We start from the raw sequence: 12,676 nt of genomic DNA, 5'->3' as shown, positions 1-12,676 counted from the left end.
ATGGTTAGGTTTGTGCAGTTTTTGTAGTGTTATTGCTATGTCATTCTTTGTTCCCTTATGTTTTGCTCCACTTAAAAAACAATTATTTTACCACAAAATAACCTAACAAAATAAGGTTTTGTTTGAGATAAACCTCTCGTCGTGCATTTCGGGTCTCCTTCCAAGGATGCAATGTGAAATACGTACGGAAGTCTGCACAAGGACATTTATTTTGACATAGAACTGTGCGGCTTGACATGGCGTCCGTCAAAAATAGGCTAGCTGCGCATTAAAGATCGGGCAACACACTCAGTTTCTGCCAATCTCATATTAATCTTGATGCCTAACAGTATATTGCATACGTCGTATCTTCGAAGAGTGTTTAGTTTGATCAAATTTACAAAAGACAGATAAGCTGTGCGATTATTTCCGGAAAAACACGAGCTGCTATAGGTGGGTCTAGTGGGGAGAGTGGGATGGAACTACAGCACGAGCACACAACACATATCACTAGGGCTGAAACGATTCCTCGAGTAATTCGAATACAAAAAATCATCGAGGCAATTTTTTTATTGCCTCGAAGCTTTGTTTAATCCATTTAACTACATACACACGGAGCGCTGCGTTTCCCCAGGACCGTTATTACTGACGCACAGCCCGCTAAACTCTATTCATGTTACAGGGCTCTCAAGTCTCACGCATTCACCGTGAGACACACGCATTTGAGTCTGTTCACACGCTCACACGTATGGCTCATGCTGATGAATAAGTGATAGCTTATTGAAATGGTGAACTGCTATTTTACTTAGTTTTAGTCTATTTTGCGAGCGAAACTTGTTTTCCGGCTGCATTGAGTCCATCAAACTAGATGCGGACTAGTGGATGCCAAATCCTGTTATTTACACATGTCATCTGACTGTTCTGCGTGTCTGAGTGAACGAACTGCACAGTTTAACGTGCTACACGCGTGATGCTCATAAATTTGTCTGCGTCTGCGCTGAATGAGGACATGAACTTCACCTCCAGAGTTGCTCTGAGAGTTTATTTCACGAACATTTTACTGAGTGAAGCTAAAGCACTAAAAAATAATCGTCTTCCGACAACCTGCCAAAATAAAAGTCATAGGCTATACATTACTATTTAATAGTAAAAAAAGAAACTAAAACTAATTTATATAAACTAAATGCATCATGCATAAGCTGAAGTTAGTTGTTTACCTTTGAAATTATTCTTTCTTTTTTATTCATGTTTTCTTATTTATATATTTGTATATATTGCATTTTGAATTTAATATGGCAATGGAATGTACTAAATGGGTTTAGTTTTCACAGATATTAATGTATGCAATTTCAGCAATAAAAACTTTAATTGTTCTAAAAAAGAAACAAATTAGTTGTTTTACTCATTTTAAGAGACCTGTCTTATTTTCTCTTGTATATTTAGTATTGCTTTCAAAAACCTGTCGTACATACATGGAATAGTTGAAACATTTAAAAGTCTTACTATTATTTGCTATTACTACTGATATTATTTGCTTGCATTATACGCATATGAAAACTGCTACATGTAATTAGGTTACAGGAGTTATGTCAGCTTTTTATCGTTGCGTGTGATTCCCTTTTTCCGTGAAAGTATGAATATTAATTGTTCTGTATTATTAGTATGCATGAGCTATTTTTGTAAAACATTATATTGGCATATCAAAAAGATACATTTTAAATTCTATTAAAATGTAACTATGTTCTTATAATGCAGTATGCATTTTTCATCTGTTCAGATTTTAAATCGTCAATTGTTTCCTGAAACAGGCCTAGTCATACCATACCAATGTTCTGATTGAGTTGTTGGAGACACATTATGTCTGAATCATAAACATTGGTATGGTATGACTAGGTGTACTTAAAGTGTACTTAAGTACAGTACTCAGGTAAATTTACTTCGTTACTGTCCACCACTGGTATTAGGATTTAATCATTTGCTCTTAAGGTAAATCTGTTCATTAAGACAAATAGGGTATCATAGTAATTATATTCACACATCAGGTTATTAGAGAAGTGTGAACTAAATTACGACTTCCGAAGCTCTGGTCTATAGCGGACATGCAGTTTAAGAAGTGTATCTTTACGTCTGTCATTTGCTGACATGTGAGATTTGGAATGGGTAATGCATGTGGGATTACCTTCATATGCCGATGCAAGTCTACATCACTGAAAGACAAGGTGAAGGCAAATTAAAATGCAATGTATGTTTGAAAGTACTTATAGAGCAGTCAAGAAAATATGAAAACACAAGCATTTGGCTGAATATGATAAATAAACTTTTAAATCAGGAACACACTGAAACCGGAGCATCTCTATCTTGAGAGCACTATACAGTATGTTTTGCTCATTTGAAGTCAATTCACAGCGCTTCAGATAATGCATTGTCTGCACAAGTTGACCATTTTTCTTGCATGCTTTAGCCACTTTTTAGGTTTATTTTAAGGATATATTTTTAAAAGTTTCCTAAATTTAACTACATTTTACCACTTACATGTAGTACACAATCCAACATACAACCTGTCTGATCTGAGTATGAAAAAAATATATATAAAGCTATTTACTTCATATCCTTGCAGTGAAGACCTCTATTGCTCAGTTGCTTTGTGTAAGAAAATATAGCCTAGTATATTCAATAGACACTCAAAAACAAAACATAAGAAAATGGTGAGGATAAAATGAAGAAAAGGTGATTCAACGTATACTTTGTGCATGTAAAGTTTGGATCTAAAGCAAACTGTTTAACAACAACAACAATTAAAACCTTGTTTAAACTAAAAGTAAACAGAAACACTTACTGTAGGATGGAATGTCTACTTCTTGAGTTTCCTTGCTACACAATCAGATGTCCAACACAAATTAATAAAGAGGTTTGACGCTGAAAAGAATTCAGAGTCTGCTCTATATGTCAGTAAATCTTAGAATAGTGTCTAGGTGTTAAGGGGTTGCCACAGTTTAACACTAACCACTAAAACAGATGTGCAAAGACAACTCTTAATAACAGGATGTGTGAGATTTGACTATTCTAAATGTTCTAAAGAATATCAGTTTAGAATCATATAAACAATTATGTTATAAGGTATACCTTTGATAGAATCACTTTTATTTTTAATCTAAAAAAACAACAACAACAAAAAACAGAAAAAATATTTTGAAAACCTTATGCAGACTTATTTTATGATACAACCTGGAGGCATGATATAAAAAAACATTCATGAAATGAACATGACGTACATTCAATTTACGGATTCTTGCTGTTCAATCAAAATCTGCTTTGTGTTTTAAGGAATCACCCAACTGCCTGCTGTGATGCTATGAACACCAGCAATAAAGATGTTTTTTTTTTCTTCACCCTTGGTTGGTGGACGCACTGGCATCTTCTCAGACAGAAGGAAAACAGTCAGGATAGGGGGAACATCATGGACACCATTTAAAGACACCGCTCCATGCAGTTAGGAAAAACATGCGCTTTAATTATACAGTGTTGTAGACACAGTTTGAAGAATGGACACTCCAATTTTTTTTTTCATTTTTCAGAAACATGAACGCTGGAAGGTAACCGCTCAACACTTGTGCACACATACAAACATTTATTTGGTCAAGCCATTTTCATGGTTGCCCCTGTACAATTAGACACGTGTGAGAATGGTTTAAGTTTTAAACAAAACAGATAATGACGAAAAAAGCGTATATGTTTTAGAATTTCGTTTTAAACCCGGATATGTTCAGAATGTTAGTGACGAGTTGTTTGTCTGATTAGTTAGAGAGATATAGCGAGATTAAAGATGAGATTGACCCATAGAATGCTTGTAACGCACAGGTCGATTCGTCACGCATTGTTTCATGTGATCTACTGATGCCAGGTGGTGAACAGTTGTTAATCCTAAACAAAGCTTCGCTGTCTTGAACCGAGCTGGTAGCACTCAAATTTCACGCTATGGACGTAAAACAAATCGTACCCGATTAAAACGTCCGACGCTGTCACCTACAGGTCGAAAACAAGTTGAAATACACCCGGTTACAATCCTCCTCTTTCAAAACAAATTTACGAGCCTTGGTGCGGACACCTCTCACTGGAATGTTATAGACTGGGTGAAAACTCTGAAAAACATAAGGTAATCTGCATGGCCTCTCTGCCTTTCCTCTCTCATATATTGAATACATTATATAATTACTTCTTTACTTATTTAATAGATGCTTTATTTATTTATTTAATCACATGATTATTCATTTAAACCTGTTTGTTTATTCAAACAGTGTTTGTGTAGTTGTTGTCTTATTCATTATTATTTTTAAACGGTGTTTAAATAACCAATGATTGCGTATTAATAATGATCTCATCATCTCCTTTAAATTACATATTTTCATTCATGCTAAAGATATGTAGCAATACATCCTAAAACATGCCCTAATACATGCCCCGGAAAAATGGGATGTGAGGGCACGGTCAAAAGTTCAACGCGACATGGGCGGTACCACACTAAGGGGCGGATACGGTCAAAGGTCAACGCAAAGTGGGCAGTCCCTCGCAACGTGGGTGGTCCGGAAGTAATTCAACACCACCAACCCCCCTCCGCAAAGGTCAATGACCCCATCAATCATACCTGTCAATCATTTTGACACTATGACCCGCATATATACTACTAGCTTACAGTAAAAGACCTGATAATCATTTTCTAATTAGTTATAATTGATAAATTGCTGATTCCAATCTCAATATGAGACATAGCTAGATGTTCCATCCAAATGTTGAAGATCATATAGATTAGAACTGTACATTCTTCTGTGCATTATTTTTTTGTCCTTTATTTTGTTCAATTTTTGCTATCTTTGAACCAAAGGGCATGCATTTTTATTACATCCATTACATATATTGCTAATAAAGCCTTTACTGCAGCAGTCACTTACATTTTTGTACATTCTACGGATGAATCCTTCACTATGTTGTCTTCTATAAGCTTTTGGAAAGTTTTTCATGGAGATATTGGAGTGTTTTTGCAGCATGAAAGTCAACTTTTTTTTTAAATGTTTTTTTGTCAATTTCTCAGTTACAGTAAGTGTGTAAGTCATCAAATCCAACCTTATATCATCTAAAACATAGCACCGTATTGAAACTGAAATTACAATATCAGCGAGAGTAATTGACAATTATGATGATATATTTTTTTATAATTGTGCATTTTCTCACATTTCTCATATATCTATCCATACCTATTGATCTATAATAGAAGGATGGTTAGATGAGGGATGGCTGGATGATAGATGTGTGGATATCTATCTAATATAGACAAATGTACCTTTAATTTATTGACAGAAAATTCACAATGAACCCCACCCCCACCCACTTTTGCTGTAATTGTATGGTAACGGTATGTGTATGTTGTTTATGTAAAAATAGAATTAATCAAGCTCAAATATTTTTTATACCAAAAACCGTTACATTGTGCCCCGCTCTCCCCTATCTAAAATGAATCCACACTGAGTAATTGTGATACAGAAAAGAAAAAAACAAGACTATTTTACAGCACAATAGAAAAAAAATGTGTTTACAGCTGACTGAATTATAAAAAAAATGACTTTCATATTGTATGTTCTATACAGGTCGAACTGAAACATGACAAGTAATGCAGTTTTTGTAATGTCATTATTTGTTAGCATTTTGACAGTCTATGCGCTATGATTGACTATGTTCCTGTTGGATCGAAAACTAATGCTAATGTTTCTACCTAATGACTCGATTTTGAATCAGGTTTGCTGTGTTTTGATAGAGTTAGCATATGTTGGAAAAAGGCATTCAGCATTTTGAAAAGTAGAGTTTGTATTTATTTAACAGAATGTGATTTTGGCAAGAAAATTAACTATTTAGCTAATTGTGTGACGTATAGGTGTGTTACTGTGTTAAGAGTTTAGAAAAAGTACTTTAAGTATTGGTAAGTGCTTGTTAGCAATTGAAAAAAACTGTAAAAGGACTTTTCAAAAATAAAAAGAATAATATTGATGTTTTTCTTAATTTTTACTAAAATAATAAGCTAAAATAGAAGTCTAGAAATGTAGCCCATGCAGTCAAAAAGGGGCTTTACCTTGATCATCTTTCTACAAATTCTACTGAAATGTGACCACATCAGAGACCATTTGTACGTGTCCTAGTTTTGAATTCTCCAGTTCTGTGTTGCTGACCTCTCTACAGCCTCTCAGGCCTTGCATCATTTTACCCAGCAGAGTCTACACACTGGAATAAAAAAGTTGTTTTTTAACACTGTGTTATCAAGTGTTACAAGTGCTATATCACCACATGTTATGACACAGACAATTTTAGAAAAAAAGTTTCTGGCATTTTGCAAGTTACTGTACACAAGTCAAAGAGAGCAATAAGAGTTCTAAATGCAAAATTATAAAATGACAGTATCAAAAGTTACACTGTATTTTTATAGTTCTTGAGAAATACGTGTATGTTCATATACAGTATACAACAAGATATAATATAATGCAATATACTGTATGTACATGCCTCTTATAAAGTTGCCAAAGGGGTTCTTCACTAGATGAATATTTCTTTCTGACATTGCTTTCATCCAATCGAAGTTCAATATAACTTTCGTATGCTGGCTGGACAGGCCATTTCATCAAATGACTCCAAAAATGACTCCAGCCAACTGTTTGTTTTCTAAATAATACTTGCAGAGCTTGGATGTATGTTTTAAGCCATTGCCTTGTTGTGTGGTGCTGAAGTTGGCTCCGGATGGGATTGTAAGGTGCTGAAATATGGAATGGTACACTGTAAAAAATGATTTTTTGAGTTTGTAAATAAAGCTAGCATTACTCGAGTATGTTTTACAAGCAAGTTGTATTTTGTCTTTCTACTTTAAAATGTCGCGTTTAATTCAATGTGTTACTTGAGATTCCTTTGTAATTATTTGTGCTCTAATACATAAGTAAATTTAAATGAAAATGCCAAGTAATATTTACTTGGTGTTTTGTCATTAAATTAAGCGATGTATAAAACTGATGAACGCAAGTAAATTATACTCCACACAGCCATATAATAGCTGCGCGTGCCCACTTCGGACATTACAACTGGCGCGAAGAGCCTGAGGAAAGCTTGCGCATCTAAACATTTTTTTCAGTGCCTGAGGGGATTAAACTATGGTAAGTCATTAAATGTTTTCTTTTTAATTCATGTAGTAACGTTTGCAGCATAGTGCAGCGTTAATAAACTTTATTTTCGCTGGTTTGTTTGAGTTCGAGTTCTTGTTATCGAGTCTCGGTATTGCTAACATTTCTGGACAAAGTTTGCAAACGCGGTTGTTTTTTATTATGCACATGGATAATAGAATTAACGTGATGCTAAGTTAAGCTATTAATATGTTGACAGTGTTCAGTTTGCTAAACGTAGTGTCAAGTCTCGTATGTCTAACATTACGTAACTTAGACAAATAACTTAACCATGTAATGCATATTCATAAAGTTAAATCAAGTTTATGCTCCGTATATAACCAATATGATATTGATAAACTTGCAGTAGCCTACTGTGTTAACTTACCCTTAGCTAACTCTGCCTTAGCTAGCTCTGAACTTGCCTTGTTGTTACAGATAGAATGGTGGATCTTGAACTAATTTGTTCTAACGTTTAAAAATTGGTATAACGTTAGCCTATGTTCAATGCATTAAGGTCAATAAGTTCATTTGAATTATTAATGACAAATAATCTAATTGTGGCATTAACATCCATGTTCATCTGTTCCACAGGTATTGGACTCACCATTCTCACCAATAAAACATTTTTAACTGATGCCAGAGGAAATGTGAAGGTGGTTTAATGGATCTGAATTGATTTATTTGATTACCTTTTTTATTTGTTTCTCTGTTTTTTAAATAAGCTGTTAAATATTTGAATTCAAACACTGAATAAAATCAGACCTACGAAGACTACAACGGACAGTTCGTAGTGCTGAGAAAATTATTGGTGCTCCTCTGCCCACACTTCAGGACCTGTACGATTCCAGAGTGAAAAACAGGGCAAGAAAAATCATCATTGACTCCACACACCCAGCACACAAACTCTTTGATCTGCTGCCCTCTGGCCGGCGCTTTAGAGCACCAAACACCAGGACTTCCAGACACAGAAGCAGCTTCTTCCCCCAGGCAATCTCCCTCCTAAACAGATAACTGCTCCTTAAGAGCAATATTCCACTTCCACTACTCCTATAGTGTGCACTATAGTGCCTTATTATATCTACATCTTATGTATACATGTATATAACACTACCTCTACTTACTAAATTATCCATTTGCACAAGTGTACATACAATCTGTTAATATGTTTATTCTACTATATACTACCCTGTACAATGTCTCTTATATGTTATTATCCCCCATTTTCTGTAAAATAGTCTTTATTTTATATATGCACAATTTAGAATCTTTTAGACTGTAAATCGTATTATATTGTATTGTCATTGTGTTGAATGTCTGTACTAGAAGCTTCCAACACCAAAGAAAATTCCTTGTGTGTGCAAGCACACTTGGCAATAAAGCTCTTCTGATTCTGATTCTGATTCTGATTCTGATTCTGATAAAAGTATTTTTGTGAAATACCTGTCAGCGTTTTTGGTCTTCAGATACATTTTACTTAACACATATTAATACCTCATATGATTTCAAGTAATATTTACAAAAAACAAACAAGTAAAGACTACTGAGGAAAAGATAACTAGGACTCTTGTTAAGAAATATTAAATATATTTAGAAGCATTACTTAAATAAAATTTACAAACAAAGGATGAGTAAAATTTACTTGACCCCATACTTGGGAATTTCTAGTAAAAACTACTTATACGTGGGTTTAGCATTTACTTGGACAGTTCTGATCAATTTACTAACATTTCCTGAGTGGAAAACCTTGCCTAGCTTTTTTCAAGTAAACTTCACTCCAAATTTTTTTCAGTGTATGTTGGTTCAATATTTCTTTCACCTGGAACTAGTCTCAAATTTTCCCTGCCTTTAAAACCCCCCGATTCAATACACCTCCACCACCATGTTTGACCGCATGTCCCGTTCGAGCCAAAAATGTCAAATTTGACCAAACATGATAAAAATGTAATGGCCACAAAATTGTCTGTTTTTATTATATGTATTTGTTTTTGTTTTGCTTTGTTTGGAGTTTCAGATTTTATTTAATTGTTGAAAATATTTAGGAGACTTAGTGGAGTTCTCAGCTTTATTTATAAATTTGGACTCAAAACTTTTGATATTACCCCGAAGAAATAAAAAATAAACATAAGACAATTGTTCAAATACAATAGTGTGTAGTCAGGTGTGTTAGGAGATGGCCACAGTACAAAACAATGGTTGGCATTGTCTCTAAAACAGTTTCTGTTGGTATTCTGTTATACGGGCATTGAAGAGAAGTGAATACAGAGATACCACAGTATGTGCTATTAGATCACACAAGGACAAAACAAAACAATTATGTTGCAAGTATGGAAAGATTGTACTGTAGATAAGTGGATAGAAATAGTTCTCCTGTTGGCACAGGTCTGTGCTGTCGACGCTTTAAAAAATGTCAAATGCACCTTTATATTGTGCACGCTGAATCATTTCATAAAAGAGGAAATGGTATTTAGATAGAGATAGATAGAGAGAGAGAGAGAGAGAGAGAGAGAGAGAGAGAGGGAGGGAGGGAGGGAGGGAGGGAGGGAGGGAGGGATGGATGGATGGATGGATGGATGGATGGATGGATGGATGGATGGATGGATGGATGGATGGATGGATGGATGGATGGATGGATGGATAGATAGATAGATAGATAGATAGATAGATAGATAGATAGATAGATAGATAGATAGATAGATAGATAGATAGATAGATAGATAGATTGTTTGTGTGGGTGTGGGTGTGAGCGTGAGCGTGAGCGTGTGGGTGGTTGTGTGTTTTATGGTTTAGGGTTATCTCCCTCTCATACTCATATTTTCTTCACTGACATCACTGGAGTTTCCGCTTGTCTCACAGCGGCGTTTTCTGCTTTAAAAAGAGCAAATGTTGCAATGAAGGGCCAGTTATTGCAGACCAACCTACCAAAGAGATCTGCGTTGAGGATACATAAGAGGGTCTTACTGACATAATACTTAGCCAACATTTTATTTACAAGTTTAAACAGATCTTTTGAAGGACTACAACACAGAAGAAAAGTGATGGGACACGAAAGTGAGGTACTGTTAGATATCGAACAGCTCTTACCACAGGTGAGGAGATCTGGATCTTCAAAGTCGGGCATCTGGAGGATGTGTGGTGCTCTCCTGGCTGTGGCCCTTTGTGCCGCCGCTGCAGTCTGCTTCACGTTCAACAAGGTAAAGCTTCACGGTTCCTCAAGCAACACAACGACAGTTGGATTTCACACATATATTTCTGCATTAGGAGTAAATGATTAGTTGTGTAATTGTTTGCTTTTTCTCTCTAGTCTCCGGACAGTCAGGATGACGGAAGCAGTGAGTTAAAACCAGCAGTTTCAGATCCTCTTTGCTCTGTTCGATGTGAAACAGAAGTCATCTTACAAAAATTGTCTTTGTCTTTCCCCATCAGATCTGAGGCATATGTTGAGAGCAGTTCCACAGAATGCAAATAACACGGTAAAGGATGCCATACATTTAACAGGTAAGTCTAAAACATGTTACTCATACACGGTAAAAGGCATTGGAACGGTCTTAAAGATAAAGAGAGAAGGTGCACCAGGCTAAAACCACTAAACTGTATGACCAGTTGACCACTCCTATAAGCCACGTGTTTAGAGAAGCAACTGACCAGATGTAATAATTGATATAAAGTAACTGATCAGATGGATTATAATATGCTTGATATCCCTCTGGTTGAATAATATGTTGCACACATTTTCATCTTAAAAGACAGACAAAAACCTTTTTTACACACATCAAAAATGAAAATAAATGTTTATTTTTCATGAATTAATATATTATTTCAAATACTTGTTTAGTATAATTATTCTTTTTATTTAATATTTATTCTGTTTTGTCTCATTTGAAAAAAAAAACATTTTCAATTGAAATGTAACATGACACAAGGCAAATATGTTTAAAAGTCACAAGTCTTAAAAAAATTTAATGTAGAACTTTCAGTGTAGAGCTTTTACAGATTTAAGAAATGTAGAATTACTAGAGTTACTAGTTACTAGATGAATGAAAACTGCTAATCAAACAGTAGCTGGACCCCATAATCTATTTGGACGCTAAAACCACACTTAACCCTTGTGTGATGTGTCAGGTTATAATCTCGAATAAGTTTTATTTAAAGCTGTATAGGGCACGTGGTAAAAAACATATCTGACTTGTATTGTACACCTTGAGTTGGTATTCATGTTGACCGTGTTTTCTGAATTTTCCTTCAGCAGGAGATTTTAAAGGAATCTCCCTCGAGTGGAAAGACAACCAGGATCAGGCGTTCTTTCAAGGTGGCCTGAAATTAGTGAAAAATGAAATCATCATTCCCAATGATGGAATATACTTCATCTACAGTCAGGTGTCTTTTCGCGTCACCTGCAAGTCGAATCCTGAAGAGGTCCAGGAGATTGTACATGTGAGCCATGAAGTGATGCGCTATTCTGATTCATATTCTGATTCGAAGGCTGACTCCAAACCGCTCTTCAGCGCTCTGCGTTCCGCGTGTGTTCAGGTGCCCGACAGTGAACAGTCGTGGTACAGCACAATTTACTTTGGTGCAGCTTTTCGAATGAATGCTGGAGACAGATTGTTTACTGTGACGTCCCCCCCCAGCAAGTTTACAGAAGTCGAAGAAGAGCAGGGGAAAAACTTCTTTGGGGCATTTGCGCTGTGAAAAGTAACCAAACTTCAGAAGAAATAGAAGCAAGTCAAAGAAATACTGAAAGGAGGACGGCAAATTGTAATGCGTTCCATAACGTGAAAAATGACCTTGGACTGACCTATATGTCTTACATTAAAACACAGGTCAAAAACTAACGCTATGAAACTCATGGGTCTATCGTCACGCATCTGAGGAATCCAGAAATATGCTCATTTTATCGGGGAAAAATATATATTTGGGCATTTGAATTCTGAATTAATGCAATACAATAGATCTAGTTTTTATGCATACGTATTTTATTATTGAATTGATGTTTATTTAATAATAATACATGTATTTATTTATTGAACTATTTATTTATTTATTTTCATTCATATTTAAATAATGTTGAAGCATGCACTGCTACTGTAAGGAAATTTAATAAAAGTTTTTAATGCAACTTCACTGCAAACTTCATTTTTTCTTTAACATGCACTCAAAATTGACCACATTCCTTGCAAGTTCCTTGTTTGGTTTGAAAAGATTCACCCATGTTTCACAAATGAGTGGTTAGAGCACGGTGCTAGCAACGCCAAGGTCATGGGTTCGATCCCAGGGATTGCACATACTCAGAAGCAAATGTGTAGTGTAATGCAATGCAAGTCGCTTTGGATAAAAACGAATTTCTGCGTTTTGAATTTTAGAAAATTGAATTTGATGTTCCGAATTTCTTCTTCATCTTGAAAACGTGAGGCTGTATTAAAAAAAACTGGATATTTGCAATCTAAGAATTCAGAGCAAAAAATATGTTGTTTGAAAATGCATGCCTATAAAACTCTGCCTTAAAA

At 35.2% G+C, this 12,676-nt stretch overlaps 1 protein-coding gene across 1 annotated transcript; it reads left to right on the top strand.

Annotated features, from left to right (window-relative positions):
* Positions 1–10,098: 10,098 nt before the first annotated feature.
* tnfa (tumor necrosis factor a (TNF superfamily, member 2)) lies at positions 10,099–12,240 on the top strand. The gene is made up of 4 exons (XM_057354997.1): positions 10,099–10,363; positions 10,474–10,501; positions 10,596–10,667; positions 11,416–12,240. Exons 1-4 carry the CDS (start codon positions 10,208–10,210, stop codon positions 11,859–11,861), a joined length of 702 nt encoding a protein of 233 aa, XP_057210980.1. The 5' UTR covers positions 10,099–10,207; the 3' UTR covers positions 11,862–12,240.
* The last annotated feature ends 436 nt before the right edge of the window (positions 12,241–12,676 follow it).

This window comes from Triplophysa rosa, linkage group LG16 (genome assembly GCF_024868665.1).
Source record: "Triplophysa rosa linkage group LG16, Trosa_1v2, whole genome shotgun sequence".
Classification (NCBI taxonomy): domain Eukaryota; kingdom Metazoa; phylum Chordata; class Actinopteri; order Cypriniformes; family Nemacheilidae; genus Triplophysa; species Triplophysa rosa.
The sequence above is the reverse complement of the archived record's forward strand: the minus strand, read 5'-3'. Positions and strand labels throughout refer to the sequence as shown.

What these genes read in the sequence shown, in the direction of transcription:
- tnfa (XM_057354997.1), top strand. Translation starts at nt 10,208, where the DNA reads ATGGGACACGAAAGTGAGGTACTGTTAGATATCGAACAGCTCTTACCA. An exon ending in TCTGCTTCACGTTCAACAAG is followed by an intron (nt 10,364 to 10,473) that starts GTAAAGCTTCAC and finishes TTTTCTCTCTAG; the next exon opens with TCTCCGGACAGTCAGGATGA. An exon ending in CAGTCAGGATGACGGAAGCA is followed by an intron (nt 10,502 to 10,595) that starts GTGAGTTAAAAC and finishes TTTCCCCATCAG; the next exon opens with ATCTGAGGCATATGTTGAGA.